Source organism: Myiozetetes cayanensis, unplaced genomic scaffold (genome assembly GCF_022539395.1).
Source record: "Myiozetetes cayanensis isolate MyiCay16 unplaced genomic scaffold, myiCay2020 scf7, whole genome shotgun sequence".
Lineage (NCBI taxonomy): Eukaryota > Metazoa > Chordata > Aves > Passeriformes > Tyrannidae > Myiozetetes > Myiozetetes cayanensis.
In genome coordinates, this window is record NW_026087964.1 from 15,061,341 (window position 1) to 15,078,848 (window position 17,508).

Below are 17,508 nucleotides of genomic sequence, written 5' to 3' on the forward strand. Positions count from 1 at the left end.
AGCTCTCTTTCAAAGATGCTGGATCGTATATTATGCTTCTAGAAGATGTCACTGTTCTCTTTAACCTGACTGGATCCATTGTTAAAGTCTTATTTTGCTTACTTATACTCTCATTAAAGCCTTGAGATGCCAGGAAAAGATTCTTTTTAGTAAGATATGGCTGAGCCACTATTGATATTATACAAGGGATCCTTTTACCTCGTACTAGATGTTGAGAGTGCATCATATTGATCTAGGAATAAAAAACTATTTTTCCAGTAGTCAACCCATCTTCTCATCTCAGCACTTTGTTTTAAAGTTTTTCTGTTTGCTGCTTTGTTTTAAACAGAGTATAGAAGACAAAATCTATTTTGGCTATGTTGCTATATTTAGCAAGAAGAAACGGTTTACAAGCTTTTTTTTTTTTTTTTTTGGATGCAATTCAGGTAAAAACAAACAAACACAAATATGGCTGACTGTCAAATCTAAGCCAACTCTGCCTTTTTAAGTGTTAAAACTTGTGAGAAAAGCTATTTGCAGTAAAATCCCATATTCATTTTTATTTCATATTCAGACTAACATCTACTGCTAATCCTCAGCTGGTGAATTTGACTGATGTAAATGCTAACGTAATACGCAAAAGATGAAAATAGAAAGGAGCCTTGAGCACCAGAAAGAATATGTGTCTTAAAAATTCTTCTCATCTTCACCCTGGAAAGTCTTGCAAGCTCATCTGTTCCCGTTGTAATGCTATGTAATGATTACACCTTCTCCTTCGAAACGCCTTTCCTAATCATGCATATTTAATTCAACTTTGTGTATATACCCTACAGTTTGTATAGTCCTTCTATAAATAGACCTTCTGCATCCTGAATTATCTCCCGCGTTTTCCCTTAGATACAGTTCAACACTGGTATTTAGAATAGATCAACTCTGGATTTGCCAGCAATTCTTCCTGCTTCCATTGTGATACGGGCTTGCTCTCCTGAAAGGGGATGTAAGGGAACCTATCATTTCACAATGCTATCCTTTCACCGAACTGTTTCGCTACAGAATGAAACTAACTTTAGATAAAGGAGCCGGTTTAAACCTGATTTTATTGTCTGTGTTCCTAACCATTTTCTCCCTCTGATGGTTTCAAAGGAGTCTTCCCTGTGACTGCCTGCCTTTTGTACCAGGCATGAGCCTTTCTGAAATCCCGGTGACTCGCACGGGCTCGCATTTAGCAGGATGATAACGCACGTTCTGTGCTCACACAAACACACCGGCACCGGTGTGTGCCCTCGGTACGTGCAGAGGAACACACACCCGGCGCGGGCTCGCTCGCACCGGCCACCCCGAGCCGCGGCGGGCGCGGCGCGACCTCCCGCCTGCTGCCGGCCCCGGTCGGCCGGGCAGCCGAGCGCCGGGGCCGAGAGTCCGGGCAGCCGAGAGCCCGGGCAGCCCCGCCGCGCTCCCGGCCCCGCGTACCTGCCTCTCCCCGCCCCGCCGGGTGCGGGGCCACCGGCGGCCCCGGACGGCTTCGCCGAGCCTGAGGGGCTCCGGCGCGCCCAGGAGACGGCGGTTCGGCGCTGGCTCTGGCTTTGAGGAGCGCCTGGTCCCCACACGAGCCCCCCAGTCCTCGGCGCACGCCAGCCTGACTTGTTCCCCGCCGGGAGGGCTCTCCCCGGCCGGGGCGGCACACCCGGCAGCTGTGCCCGGCACGGGGCGGGCGCCTGCCGAGATGAGCCCGGCGGGGCTCCGCTCGCACCCGGGACACAGATACAGGAATTTATTCATTTATTCGGCTGCTTCGGACGAGCCGGTTGTCAGGGCTCTGGAGCCCCACAGCGCCCGGCCGCTGCCGGGGGGCAGCCCCGCTCCTCGCCGCTCGGCGTTCGCAACTCCTGGAGCGGGGAGGTGCGCGCGGCTGCCCGCTGCCTCGCCGTGAGGTGCAACCTCAGACTGGCAACTACTCGTCTGGGGGGTTCGGTCCCCTGGAAAGCCGGGTCGTGGGCCGCACGTTTTCCCCCTAGCTCAGCGGGCTGTGCCCCCGCAGGGAGGGAGCGGGGAGGAGACCCCCCTCACTCTCTCCCCCGGCTCTCCCGCCCCCCCGCGGGCACCGCTGCCCGCACAGCCCAGGGCGCCTCCAGCCCGCTCCGCTGCCCGCTTCCATCCGCTGCCCAACTTTTCCTGTCACGCCAGCGCCAGAAACCCCCTTCCCCACGCACGCACGCACACACACACCGGTGTAGTTTATAAATGACAGTTGCCTGTAGACTTTCACCAGACAAGCAGCGGGGGCAGCAGACTACAACAGTTATTTAATTAAAGACGCTTCGGAGGCTCCCAGAATAGCTCTCTACCTCTGAGGCGCGAATTCTGGTTTCCCCCTGCTCTCCCCCACTGCCTCGCCAGCCGCCCCCCGCTGCCCGAGCCCCGGCGGGGGCGGCAGGGACGGGCCCGGCCGGCGTTACCCGGCTGCGCGCTCCGCATTGCACAGTCATCAAAGTTAAGTGCGGGGAGGGGGGGTCGCGGTGAATCAGGAGGAGAGACGGGTGAGCAGAACTATTTCCACCTAGGCAGGATCCTTAATTTTTATGGGTCTGAATGCGTATGCAGCCATTTCCGAGGGAGGGGGACACGGGTGCGGTGGGATCCCTCTCGCACGCAGCCTGTCCAAACTCGCCCGGCTGCCTCGGTGCGGTCCCTCAGCGCAGCCGAGGGCAGGCTCGGGGCACTCCGCTCGAGTTGCCCGGCTGAGCACCGAGTTGCTCCCGGGCATCGCGCAGCACTCCGCGGGCTACGGCTCCCGCTCCTCAGCCCTCCTCACGCTCCTCTTCCTCACGGGAGGGGCGGGGGCGGAGGGAAGGGGCCCGAAAGGCTCAAGGGAAAAGGCTCTTTTCTCTCATTTCTTTTCTCGGCTAATTCAAGCCCCCCGCCCCGTCCCCACAACACACGTACACGCTGAATAGAAACACTTCCAGACCCTTCCTGCACACACTGGCACCACCTTCGTCTCCCCCGAGCAGCCGGGCGGGCGCAGCGGCGGCGAGCGCGCAGCACCGGCCACCTCTTACCTGGTTGTAGGAGGTCTCCCAGGAGGAGGTGTAGTTGTAAAAGAAGGAGGAGAAGCAAGCGTCTTCCGACAGCCCGCAGCCAGCCATCCTCTGGGAGCAAAACCTCTTCGGGAAGGCGCGAGCAGCCCTCGCAAACTCTTGCCTCTTGCGGGGTCGCTGCCGCCGCCGCTGGCGCTGTCCCCGCGGAGTGGTGCCGACAGCTTCGCGCTGGCGGCGGGCGGCGCGGTGCGTGCGGGGCAGCGGGGCTGGAGGGACGGGAGGCTGGATGGATGGATGGATGGAGGCGCGGGTGCCGCGTGTCTGTGCGTGTGTGAGCGCGGCCGTTCGCGGCGGCACCGAGGGCCGGGGCCGGTCACGTGCGCGCGCTCGCTCCGCCGCCGCCGCCGCCGGGGACGGGCCGCGCTACAGACCCCGGCACTGGATCACCAGCGCCGGGCGCCCTCGCCATGCCCGCCCGCCCGCCCGTCCCCGCTCGGCAGCGCAGCCCTGCGCACGGGAACGAGGGGCGCCTGCAGGACCTGCGGCCGCACCGCGGCGGGGAAGGAGCAGGGAAGTGGCGACGCGCGTCCTCCCCCGCCGCGCCGGGGCAGCGCCGCCGCGGGCGGGCCCGCCCTCCCGGCCGCGGCCCGGCCTCCCCGCCCCGCCCCGCGCCCGGCCCCGCCGCGCAGCACCGCGCTGCGCTGCGCCCACAAAGTTGCCGCTCGGTTCGCAGCCGGGAGGGCACGGGTTCGGCTCTTCTGCTGCAGCCCGGCCGCGGGAGCCCGAAGGGAAAGGGATGGGAAAAGCGGCGGGAAACTTGTCCTCAGAGCCCCCAGCGAGCGCCCGTCCTGCCAGGTGCGATCTGCCCCGCTTTCTCCTCTCGCGGGGTGTTTGCCTCAGCGCCCTGTTTGCGAGGAGAGGGAGAAAAGCGGGATTTTGAGGTGTTTTTTAAGCGTGTCAGTGATCGTAGGAGCAGCCCCGGGACCGCACCGGCGCCCCGGGGCACACGGGACCCTCCCGGGGCCGCGGCCCTGAGGGAAGGGAGCACCTGACGGCCCGTGCACCGTCGTCACACTGCTCATCGGACACGGCGAGTCATGCTGAACGTGGTGATTTTAAAGTATTTGTCAGGAAATCAGCGGAAATAGATTGGATTACGTTGACCCTGCTCCTTGAGTATTCCTTATCCTGCTTGCAAACCTGGCAACTTGAGAGCGATCCTCTGACAAGGGGAACATTGTCCTCATTAGCTAGCACTGATAATCACAAAACTCGGCTAATTATAAATGTAAAGCAAGTAATATAGGTGGGTTTTTTTTCTTCAGATTAACTGTTCTTTTTCATGAAGGAATATGTTCTTCATATTTAAAAAATACTCTGCTTCCAAAGCATAGGTGGGAGGGACAGTAGTTTGTTGAGCAGCACCCAGTTGTCATTACAGCCCACAGCTATTGATGGAAAAGACTAGACAGTTCTGTAGCACAAATGATCCAAGGCCCAGTGAAGCTCCTCGCTCCCCCTCAGCTAATACTTCAAGGAAGAAAACGCCATTTAGTAATAGCCATGGAATCCTGTGGCCATTCCATTTGTTGCGGAAACAACTGTGCCATGAGTGTAGAATACTGTGAAACACACCTGAGTGTAGTAGAAAGTCAGTATTTTGATGTTGAGTTGATGTTGTCCAAAAGGCAACTAGCTAAGAATTCACATCCAGAGGAATTTTTGTCCTGTGTGAGATCACAGAGCCTTTCATTCTGCCCTAAACCAGGTAAAAATACAACAGGAAGGATCTCAACAGCAGAATATGGAAACTTCATCAGAAACAAGGTGTTCGCAATAATTTGTTTCTCAAATTGCTTCAGTATTTTCTTTCAGAGACTTCATCCTGTTTAGGCTGCTCATCAGTCCCTAAACTTACATGTTTGCGCTTTTTTTCAGCTTTTCAGACAGCAACAATTAAGGCATAAAATTCCTCGCCACTTCACCATCGTTCTTGAATTTCCTTTTGTCTGAGGGGTCCATGTTCAAAGCATCTCACTTTTAAAATTTTAAGCAACTTGACATTGAATGTTTTATCTTCATATTAAGTCTCAGTGCATTCCATTAGGACGGTGCTCTAGCATAGCCTGATCTTTGAGCTCTTTATTCTGTTCTGGTAAATTTTGCACTTTCTCTCCCTGCTCCCCCCCCCCCCAGTATCTGATGAGTTTATTCACTTCAGTAGGTTTTACCCTACTTCCCTCTCCTCTAGTGACAGATATACTATCTGCCTCTCCCGTGCCATGTTCTTTAGAAGTCTTAAAACAGATTATGTGTTGTTAACTGAGTTTTTTTCTTTTTCCGTCAAACATTGTTCCTCACCCTGCTGTTAACCATTTGGTCTAGCTAAAAATCTCTTCATTTGAAATTCAGAGAGTTCTCCTGGGGGGCCATCCCTGGTAGGAGGTTAAGCTTAATTGCACAGTGATCAGTTACTAATGGAGATCCAGCTGTAGTCTTTGCTGATAGCTGAACTACTCCGAACCTGTTCAAGGCCTCTGCAGAGCACGCTTCTGCTGGCAGCCAAACAAGATCTGAAAACTTATTTATAGCATTATGTGTTGCTCCTGCAGACCATTTGTAGATGTTTTCAGTCAACCAGCCATTACAGAAATAGCTAATAATCTATTTGTCCATCGCATGAGTTAGCACACTAACATCATTGTTACTGCGACGGTGGTGGTGAAGCAAAAAAACTTTGTATGCTGCTTCTATTACTAGAAGTGTGTAACCAAACATAATAAAATCCACAAATAGCTCTTGTCTAATATCCCATCCCAGTGCACTAATAGCTCCATAGAAAAGATGCTAAGAGTGTATTCAAGTTCTGTGGGCAGGAAGGAGTAAAGTGGAGATAAATAAACTCTTGTAAAGGACTTGGAAAAAATGGATTGGTGAGGGGTGGAGGAAACAGCAGAAGCCACAAAATGTTTGAAAAACAAAAGTAATCTCAGGATAACCATTAATACTCCATCTGTGCTGAAAAAAAAGAGGCCTGGTGCAGATGGAACAGAGAAAATTACTCAAATTTCTTCAGAGACGCATAATACTGTGCAGTTAGGATGTGCCAGAGTACTAGATAAAGGCTGGCATAACAGCTAGAAAGGCATCTTATTAAATACAGTCTAGAATTTAATTTGGTTTGCTCTTTGCTTACATGTTTTCAGCTTAAAGATTTTCAAAGTTTATTTAATAAACTAGAAACTGGAGGGGGGGGTGAGGTGGAGTTTTTTACCTGCAAACCTATCTGGTTTGGGAATAAAGTAAATGAGGATGGAGGTTTTAAATGGGGCTGGTTTGTCTTCTCACCGACAGCACATCCTCATTCCCATGAGGCTGTTGCACTGTGTTGGTTTTGGCTGGGATACAGTTAATTTTCTTCGCATTAGCTGGTGTGGGGCTGTGTTCTGGATTTGTGCTGAAGACTGTTGATAACACAGGGATGTTTTCATCACTGCTGAGCAGTGCTGACACAGCGATAAGGTTTCTTCTGCCCCTCACCCCACCCCACCAACAAGCGGGCTGGGGATGCACAGTGAGTTGGGAGGGGACACAGCCAGGAGAGCTGACCCCAAGTGACCCAAGGATATTCCATGCCCTGTGACATCATGCTCAGCATATACAGCTGGAGGAAGAAGCAAGAAGAGGAGACACTCAGAGTGATGGCATTTGTCTTCCAAGTCACTCTTATGTGTGATGGAGCCCTTCTTTCTTGGGAATGGATGAATACCCACCTGCCCATGGGAAGTGGTGAATGAATTCCTTGTTTTGCTTTGCCTGCATGCACAGCTTTTGCTTTACCTGTTAAACTGTCTTTTTCTCCCTTTTATGACTCTCTCCCCCATCACACTGGAGGTGGGGAGGGAGCAAGGGGCTGCATGGACCTTATTGCTGGCCAGGGCTAAACCATGACATGCACGGAGACGAGACTGAGGCCAAGGACTACTGTTTGAGCCAATAATAGATCTGGTTTCAACAAGTGCCAGGTTTTTGCAGAGACTGCTCAAAGAGTAAACCAGTACCCCATCGCTACAGGCAAAAGCCAGAGGAGCTTTCTTTTCTTTATGCAGTGATCTCTCTTCACAGAGCAAAAGTCTATAATATCAGATATTCTAAAATGTTAGATGCTGTCCCTGTATCTTATTTGCAGGTAAAAAAAAAAAAAAAGACTGTTTCTACTTAGCCTATTTGTAAGTGCATAAAAAGTCAATTAAGACAGTTCATAAAAATTAAAGAGGAAAGGCTTTAAAAGTCCACTGGTAGGTTTTCTATTAGGCTAATACTTTAAAGCTTCCTTAGCACCTTCCATCAAATTCTTTCATTTAGCTTTATGAACACCTCTGGAGCTATGTATTACATCTTTTTAATATTTGAGGAGATCAATAGTTTAAGTACCAGACCCTTGAAAAAGTCAAGCAACATTGTTAGACAATGTTTATAAAAGCAATTGGTCCCAGAGGAGCAAAGGCCTACTTAAAGCAGAAATAAGTGGAAATTTCTGAGGTTTTAGGTTTTTTAGGTTTCTATTTAACATTCCAGATAACTTGTGTCTATAATACATAAAAGTAAGATTAAACATAACTGAGAATCAAACTACAACTGGATGAGAACACAGGAACCGTGGTCACCTTTAAAACAGCTTTTTAGTGTTCTGCGCTTTTTTTCCACTGGTTTCTCACTGTACAAAATTCAGAAGACTGTTTTTCACCTTCACATGGCTACACAGCTTGGAGCATGTGTTCTAAGCTACCTGAGAGACATGGAGTTCCCAGAACAGCTTCCACATGTTGGATTCATCAACCACACCCACAGGAGCTACAGGTGCAGATTTTCCCATATTAGCATAACAGATCAGGATTAATCAAAATTCAGCTTTTCTAAAGCATCCTGGAATACCGCTCCTAAACTTCAGTTACACAACACCACTTAAAAAATACAAGGTTCTGCTGAATGAAAATTGCATTCAGGAAACTGGATGTCATTGAGCAAAATACAGAATTAGACACTTCCCATCCCCTGAACAGTAGAATTTATCAGAGCCAGATTTTTTTGAAGTTCCGTTATGTCCAATATAATTCTCTGGATTGCACATATCACTGTCATATCTGAATACTTTCAAACAGTGCACTAAACTAGGTAACCAGCATCTACTCGTTCTTCCTCTCATCAAAAAGGCAACAGTACTGCGTTGGAGTCTTTGCTATGTATGGTGAGAGAAGAAATGCTCAAAGGAACGGTCCTTAAAGCAGAAAGTCTTGAGATTCTACATGATTATCAGTTACTGTTGAAGTTTCTTTACCATCTTGTCATTACTGCACAGACAGGTTTTTCCCCTTATTTCAAAAAGTTTAGTTACACCCAAGAAATAACTCACTGGCTTTGGCACTCCTGGTCTCTATCCCAGAGCTGAGTCCAGGCTGTTAAGAGCCTTCAAGAAGAATGTAACTAATTTTTTCTAGCTTTGCTAGATGGCAAGGATTGCATATGCTGCTGTGCTTCATCCGAAAGCTAAAAAGATAAGTGAAGATGGATGGCTGCTGAGATAGGATAGCAGCTCCAAGAAAAAGAAGACAGCAGAAAAATAATTTTTTGTCAGTGCTGCTATGGGAGACCATCAGAAATGAGTAACAAGGTTCTCTAAAGCCATCTACATGCAAAGAGCAATTGAAAATACACAATCACCAAGAAAACGGTACATTTTTCAATATGTTTTGATCTCACCACCAGTCTATTATTTGCCTTGCCTGAGTTCAGATTCAGTTGCTTACTCTTCATCCATGAGCTAATTCCATCTAAGCAATCTAAGCATTGGGTCATCGTGGTAATTGAAGTTACATGAAACAGGCAACTGAATGAAGTAAAGCTGATTATTCAAAAGGAAAGAAAAGGAAAAAAAAAAGTGCCAGGAGTTTTAAAGCTAGATTACATGAATTTTTGCTCATCTCAAAAATGCAGGAAATTATTTTCCTTGAATTCTGCAAGATCAAGTGTGCTACTGATTAAAACTTTGTCTACTGAAGTGGAAGAGCAGAACACTGATGAGTTTGATTGTCCTGCAAGCAAGATATTTTCAATGAGACTGTTAACAAAATGAAGCCACTATGATAATTTAATTTCTAGTTCAGGCCTTCCAGCAGCTTTTCAACATGAGTAATCTCCATCAGTTCAATACCCCCAAAATTATAAATAACAACCAGTGAATATGTGCCATTCAAATGTCAGCAGGCATGAACTTATGAGGTAGCTCATAACTTTTATAGCCTCACCACCAATTAACAATGTAAATAAATTACTAAAGCCCTATCAGATTATAATTTCCCCAAAATAACATTCCTGTGATTATGTTTCTGTGATTATGGCTATGAAGTAACTAATCAGAGGAGGGGGGGAATCCCAGAATAACCCAACTTAGCAGGAATCAAGATGGTTGGCATGAGTCCCTGCCTTTAGTATAAAGTATCTTCACATCTGAGAATACCCCCCAGCTATTCTGCCTGCTTCTGGGTACATTTGGCTCGTTAGCAAAATACTGAGTGATACAACAGGAGTACACTCAGCATTATTTTACCAGTCATGGTAAAGATGTCATCTCAGAATGGATGCACTGAAAGGTATGATGAGATCTCTTGTCATCGCTCAGATAATGAAAAAGGCAGGAGGCTTCACCGTTCAGCACATTATTCAAAGCTGATTGATAAAGCAGTAGCACCTTCTCATCACAAACTGTATTACAGACATTCCAACAGTATTTGGCAACTCCTTTGGCACTGTGCGCTGAATCATCTGGGGAGGAACGTGGAGGAGGGAGGAAGACAGACTCTCTGCCACACACTGTACAACTTGGGGGAATTGCATTTAGCTGTCTTTTGCACAATCCCAAGAACAGCCTTGATCAATACAGAATTCCATTTTTACACAAGAAATACCACAAAGAGGCAGCAAAGCCCCAGAAATAATTGATAGATATTTCAGAGGGATTTGACAGAACATTAACTTTGGATTTCTTCACTGACATCACATTACTTGAGCCAATTAAAAAAAAAAAAAACTATAACAAAAAACAAACCAAACCTTGCTAGGAGAAAACCTAGGTAGGCATTAGTACCAGACATGGGTTTGCAGCTTGTAAGCACATGGACATACTGGCCAAAATCAAGGGAAAGAGAAATCATTTTGCTTAAAGCCAGTTAGAGTGAATGCAATGAAAAGGCAATTACAATGGTTCTGCAGTTTTTACTCTTTTTTTTTAATGTTGAAGTTTTGTAAGTAATAAGAACAAAGATTTGCTGCCGCCTTTGTTCCTAATTTAGGAAGTTCTGTTCTCAGTCTAGAAAACATAGCATTGATAGAGTTGTTTTTATGATCAAATTAGTTTGATCAAGAGACTGCTAAAAAAAGCAAATTAATTTCTGAAACCTCACTGTACCTAATGAGAGATCTAAACATTAGTCTCATATCAAGCCAGTAGACTACAAACGTTTGGATCCTTAAGCTTTACTTGCAAAAATAATATCCATTGCAGGCAATTATAGTGTGAAGAACAAATGTGATTATGAAGGAGATCACGAAGTAGGCCATTACCATTTCATATAATTGAATATTTTCCTATTAACTTTTCCTTCCACAATTCTCCTCCAGAGACAAACAGGTTTCTGTAGGCTGCAGAAAAATCAGAACTCCACCACCATGTTACTGTGCAGCCTCGTATTTGAGAGTGCTTGAGAATAGAAAGAACAGACATTTGAACAGTGTTTGGATTTACACAGCAGCAAATCCAACAAGGAGCTTTAGAGCAAAAACTCTTTAACACTGGCTTGCTTATACGGAGAAACTGTTAATTGTCCATAAATTTACTGAAAATTAAAGGTCTGTTTTCAACAAACAGGGTACATATTCTGGTGAAAATCAAGACTGGAATTTTAAATTCTTGCCAATTCTTATATTTCATTTCTGCTCTTAATAAAATTATTTGTTTAAAGTGTGTAGAAGTAATTTGAGTTTTACTTCCATTATATTGTGTAGCACATTGGGACAAAGCTGTCAGCTCCCTCTTGGACAGAGAGATGCTCAGAGGAACATGTTGTGACTCACACTGCGTCGAACCTGCTGCTGCTGCTGCTCTACAAATTGTTAAGCCTTTCTGAACAAATTGCAAGCCTTTCAGGAAGGTTCACAGGGCATTCATTTCTTTAAAAGGACAATACTATCCCTGTCATAGTGAAGGCTTATCAGTTACTTGTTATTCAACACGCAAAATTCAACAACCTCAAAGATATCATTCTAAGGTTTGAAAGGTCAAATTTAGTTTGCAAGTCTTTAAAATCGTACATGAATTTTGCTAGCAAACACCTGCATTTTCATAAAGCTGAAAAGGGTGACATTTTTCAGGTTAAAACTGGTTACTAATATAAGTAGAAGTGTTTTGACTACACAGCTGAATATTTAAATGGACAAAGTATTCAGGAAATAGGTCCACCAGCAGCCCTCCATTCTGTGAAGCCCAGTAAGTACTCGATGCTCTTGAGTGTTTATTGTTTACGCTACTGGAAGCAGCGAGGCTGGGAATATTAATGTGATATACTCACAAAATAAACACTGGATTCAAATGGAAGGCAAGAGGCCTACTTTAGCTGAAAGAATAAGACCAACCCAAAATAATACATGTTTAAAGCCACAGGAAATATTTATTATCAACATTAATTTGTGCTATGTTTTATTTTTCTGTACAACAAAACTACTGCATAGCTTTCACAGCTGGAAGAACCACTCAGAGCCGAGATGTACACAAATGAAAAGTATTTTATCATCTGTCCAACATACATTCAGTGTTCCTGAGAAACTACCATATTTGAGTTGAAACTGCAAAATCAAACACCTACAATCAGCAGAACTAGACTTGTTACCGCTGCTACAGGAATGTTATTTTTACTGCTGTTACCATATTTAGTTTAATCCCTTGATACTGGAAGCTTGGATCTCTTTGATGCCAACCACTTATCTCAAACACATCAGTGCAAATTAGAGGCAGCCCAAGCTTGTCATTTGCAAAAGGAAAAGCGAAGAGAGGGGCAAATGCTCTCATAATGGTTTCATTCTGGTTTTAAAGCTGCTTGTTTCAAGACCAAAAATATCTCACATTTGTATTACTGGGGAATAACACCCAGTTTTAGGAACAGTTCTAGGAAGCATACACACCCCAAAACAAAGCTACCAGGGTCAGAAGTACTAGTAGAAAAAGGAACTAGGTTGACCAAGTAGATCATTTTTCCCTCTGCTTCACATAAATCTAATGTCACATACATAGTCATGAAGTTAAATAATTTTAAAAGGTCAACAGAGTACCAGAGTAAGAGTATACTTCTAATAGTAAAATATGTTTATGTTTATTATTAAAACCTTCAGCTGTTCTAAAACCAAGATAAATGTCTACTCTTTACAAATTACAGTAAGTGAATAAATCTGTGTACTTTAGAATATAACTCTCTGCTTTCTACTGTCATAGTGTGGTATGGCTTTTTATTGCTATATATTATCAGAAAATGAACTAGAGCAACCTGATTACAAATTAGTAACTGTAGCTTGACTGGATGGAAGAAAAACTCTTTGCCCTTTGACTTCTGCTAAGGTATCTTTTCAAATTACACAGTGAAAGCTAATTTCAGCATTTTTGCTTTAGGCTGGCAAATACGGCAAATAATGAGCAGTTCCCAGTATGCACTGTGTAGCAGTGCAGGTCGAAAATCAGACGTCACAAACCAATGCTGTGTCACAGGCCCTGATCCGAAAAGGGAGGTGGTGATCAGAAATGGTGGCATTGCTCTGTCACGAAAAACTGACCCAGGTGATACAGAACGCACCAACTCGGACTGGCCCGTGCCAACTGCTCTCCAGCTTCAGTGAATGGGCACAGCACAACAAATGGAGACACTCCTGTAAGCCCTAAAGGAACTTCAGCACCTGTCTTTTGCACTGCACTGCACAGAGATCTCCCAAAATCAAGAGCGCAGGAGGTTTATGACATCGGGACACGGCAAAGCATGGAGTCACCACTTTTTCTTTTCTCTGACAAAAATTCTAATTGCTATAAAATCCCTACAAATCTAAACACAGTATAACTGGTCACTTCTTTATGTCTCCATAATGCTGATCATACCTAAACCACATGTACTCAGCCATTAGTAACTACCTCTGTATCTAACAAACCTAAATACACTTGTTACATCACACCAATGATTAGCCCTTTTACTGCTTTGAGGTATTACACAGCAGCACAATTACGATGGAAGACTCTCCTCTTTTCAAAAAATATACCCCTTTCACTTAGTACTGTTTTCCTATCATCTAACCCATTCTGTATTTTCAGAAATCCCACACTATAAATAGTTTATTATATACAAACCATGTATTTTCAAAAACCACCAGAATGTCTATGATAAAAAGATTCACTGTAAGTAAGCAAAGACCTTTTAGACCATTCCAAAGCAGATAACCAGCTAATCCTAAGGAGCCATTCCTCAGTACTCCAAAACAAAAATGCTTACACCCTGGCTGGCAGCCTGAATGCTCTGCAGTAGCACCAGTAGGGCAGGGAGCACAGAACAGCAAATGGCTGCAGCTGGTGGGGGCAGCCCTGTACTTTATCCGGGATCCCTCGCTCCTCAGGCCAGCAGGAAGGGTCTTGTAGTCAGTTGTGGCATTTCACAGGACAAAAACCAGGGGAAGCTGAATTTCTATTTGACACCAGCAAACTTGATTTCCAACTCTTCCCCCCATTTACTGCATTGTGCAGTATAAGCCAGAGCTCTGATGATGGGCAGGACTGCGAGTATCTGTAACAGTTTTAAAGAGAGGCAGTGACCTTCATATGCTCGTAGATAAAGCAGCCTCATTCCTACACCTCCTTCTTGGTTTCCTTTTGTTCCTCTGGGCAACCTTTTTTTGACTGTGTTCCCATCAGAAAAATGGGAATGAGGTTTTACCTTTCAACACTGAACTTAAGAAAATCCAGGGCTATTCTCAAACCCAAGCTCCTCTGCATGCATCTGCTGTACCCCTGAGACAGCAGTAGCAAAGAAGGTGGCTCCTGATACAAGTTTCCCTTTCAGACCCAGGAAACACTGCTTGAAGAAGCCCTGCTGACCCTGTCACTACTCCTTCAGAGAGGGCCAGTAACTCCTTAGATACCTGGCTCCCGTCCCACCGCTATATGGCTCTAAAATTACATCAAAAGTGGGATCTGCAGTAACTCTAAGGAGTCCACAGTGATTTAAGTGAGTTTGTGTTGCTTCTCCCCGAACCCTTGAACACCCTCAGTTATTTGAGATCAGTACTGGACACAGAACAGGCTGCACATGCCTGCACAAAGCTGCTCCCAGCCCGGGGCCTTAGCGAAGGAATGACTCTGTGCAGCACACGCAGTGCCCTTGAGAAAACGCTTTGTCAGTTCTTCGGTAAGGGGAGCGTTTTTCAGAGATACACCGGGGTCGTGCAAGTACCAAACCCACTGGGTTCCCCACGTCTAGGTTTCCGTATATTCCCAAAGCACTAGTCCCCAGATTCCATCAGGGTCCCAGCAGGTAAGCTGTTTCCCATTGCTCGCAACTGTCAGGAGGGGAGGGGGCACCGGGCCTGCTCAGTCCCCAGTGACAGCTGGGACACCGACAGCCTTCCAATTCAGCCATGACACCGGTGCCCCCCGGGCCTTCAGGTGGACGGCACAGGTGTCACTGGCTTAATTGGAAGGTGTCAGGGCTGCACAGCTGCCAGAGGACATGGGTTTGGCCAGCAGAATTTGCATTCCTGATAGCAATGACAAAGCGAAAGATCCCAGGTCAGCTGTCACAGCCCAAGCTGAGTTTGTGGGTATGACAATTTCAAAAAAGGAAAAAAAAGAAGGGCCAAAGTCTCTCCTGTGTCAAGTTCCACTCACGGCCATTGCCATCTGCTCCCCCATCCCCAAGGACCTGGCTATGGCAGCTTATGCCAGCTGGTTCTGGGGTTTCATGCAGAGAACTGGCTGTTTGTGGCCCTTGCCAGACCTCGGGAAAGTTGTGCAGAAGCTGGTTCTACACAGTTCGGCTGAAAGCTGCACACGAATTCTAGAGAAGTTCTCTTACCTGGGGAGCAGCCACTTTTCAGCACTGCACAAAGCAGCCCCTCACAGCGGGGGATAAGCAAGTCATCATGAAAACCCACATATCCGGCCTGAGTCATCCTAGAGCAGGAATTTGCAAAACCAACATCTGTATGTTTAGGAATATTAGTATGAAATCCAGTTGCTTAAGAGGTTCAGAATTCCCGTTTTAAATAAAAACTCTTCCAACTGCAGTCAGAAAACTCCATCCAGTTCAACATTTTATGCAGAGTCAACCTCCCTCCTTCCTACTGAATATGATTTTGTAAGGCAGGAAGAGTCCAGACCCATTCCACAATGCCTGAAGTGGGGGAGATCCTCCACTCCCTCACTGTCAAACTTGAGACAGACTTCTCAGGTCCCACTGCATATTAAAAATTAACTTTAATTTTTTCCTTCACAATTACTGTTTTAGTTGCTAACTAAAAAAGTTTTCAAAACTTATCTATTCCACATCATATAAATAGCGTTTTAGAATTTAGAAAAAAAACCAACTTGGAATTAGAAGAAAGTCCTCAAATTATTCCATTCCAAGTAATTTTATAGTCCATTGCTATGATTTAAATAGGATACACCAAACATCAGTGCTCAGGATTAGTCTAACTGAGGTTAGTTACCAGCTCTCCAAATATAACCTATTTTTACTTCAGCCTTAGAGCATGACAGCACACAGCTCTCTTCCTGGGGGAACCAGTTTTAGCAAGAGCTGATCCAGCTTCTCTTTGCTAAAAGGACCAAAGCTCGGTGTATTCCTTGGGGAGGGAAAAACTGAAATCTGATCAAATACATTAAAACACAGAATGGCTTGGGTTGGCAGGGACCTTAAAGATCCAACTCTCCTGCCATGGCCAGGGACACCTTACACTAGACCAGGTTGCTCAAAGCCCCATCCAACTGACCTTGAACGCTGCAGGGACTGGGCATCCACAACTTCATTGGAAAACCTGTTCCAGCGCCTCACCACCTTCACCATACAGAATTTCTTCCTTGTCCAATCTCAACCTACCCTCTGCCAGAGTAAAACCATTGCCCCTTGTCCTGTCACTGGTAAAAAGCCACAACTCATTCTTACAAAACCTCTGTAAGTATTAGAAGTCCACAATAAGGTCTCCTCCTTTTCTTCTCAAGGCTAAACAGTGCCAACTCTCTCAGCCTGTCCTCATAGAGCTCCTCAGGTGCTCCAGCCCTCTGATCAAATTTTACTATAAATTCCTCATGGGATTAGCCTTCCCAAATTGAAAATGCTGTCAAATCGTACCAAAAATCCCGACAGAATTACAACGGTGCAGTGTGATCTGACCTACAGTGTCACTTATGTTACTGTTTGTGTTGATCCTAAATGGTCCCTGAACACTGCCCAGCAGGGCAATTCCTAACTCGCCACAGACACTCCACATTACAGGACACATTACTACAGTTCTGTCCAAGAAATATTTAGGGCTATGTTTGAAGAAAGCATTCTCCTAACACATCTGCATGCATTTCATTTTTCCTAAATAATTTAAACAAGTTTGCAAGGGATCAACATTGTATGCATTATGCTGATGTCATCATCACTGTGCTGCTTAAACATCCGCACTTTTAATATTAAAATATTAAACTACTGCCATGTCAATCAAACAGCAGTTTACTGGGAGACTAAATGGCTTCTCATATTTCAATCAAAACAATAGAAATACTGACATACTGTGGCACAAAATTAGTATAAATAGACTTTATTGAAGTCAGTACCTTTGTACTGAAGCTGAAGATTGTGTCTACAGAAGCACAAGTTGTAACATTTCACAACTTCTAAAAGGAATGTCAACAATTACAACGATCATGCATACCATGGTCGATAATCACATTTTTAGAAGCATTTTCAACCATTTCTAAAGAAATGCTTATAACATTGTTATATATAGAACTACTTTCAATAAACTGCAAAACATTGATTAGCTTTTCCAGTATGAGCTACAGTGTCAACACAAAAGGGAGGCATAAATGTTTAATTTATGAAATCAGAATGGAATATTTACTGTAAAGAAAAATTAAAAAGCTTTCAAATAAAGGCCATTATTGAACCAAAGTGAAGAGCACAACTTGAACTTTGAATCCTTTCATCTCTTAAAGCTGTCCTCTGAATAACTTCAGTTCAAAGCATAAATTCAGTACTGTGAGTATTCCTTGGACTGAAGTTTGGCAATGATGCGATCCAACTGTCTCTTTGCTTCGCACTGTGGAAAATTGCTCATGTCATAATATTGAGGGGCAATTTTCACCAGCCTGTCAAAAAAGGAAAAGCTTGTTACTGATACTCAAACTTTAAGATGCATCTTA

The 17,508-nt window shown here is 45.3% G+C and overlaps 2 protein-coding genes across 2 annotated transcripts in view; both read right to left on the minus strand.

Moving 5' to 3' along the window:
• The window catches only part of PPARGC1A (PPARG coactivator 1 alpha), a 369,906-nt gene extending 366,410 nt beyond the window's left edge, over positions 1-3,496 (minus strand). Inside the window, exon 1 of the mRNA XM_050338766.1 lies at positions 3,039-3,496. Within this exon, the coding sequence (XP_050194723.1) occupies positions 3,039-3,125 (87 nt within the window). The 5' untranslated portion in view covers positions 3,126-3,496. The remainder of the gene's footprint in view (positions 1-3,038) is intronic.
• Positions 3,497-11,714: 8,218 nt separating this feature from the next.
• Positions 11,715-17,508, minus strand: part of DHX15 (DEAH-box helicase 15) — a 49,354-nt gene continuing 43,560 nt past the window's right edge. The window contains exon 14 of the mRNA XM_050338772.1: positions 11,715-17,454. Coding sequence (XP_050194729.1) covers positions 17,337-17,454 — 118 coding nt within the window. The 3' untranslated portion in view covers positions 11,715-17,336. The remainder of the gene's footprint in view (positions 17,455-17,508) is intronic.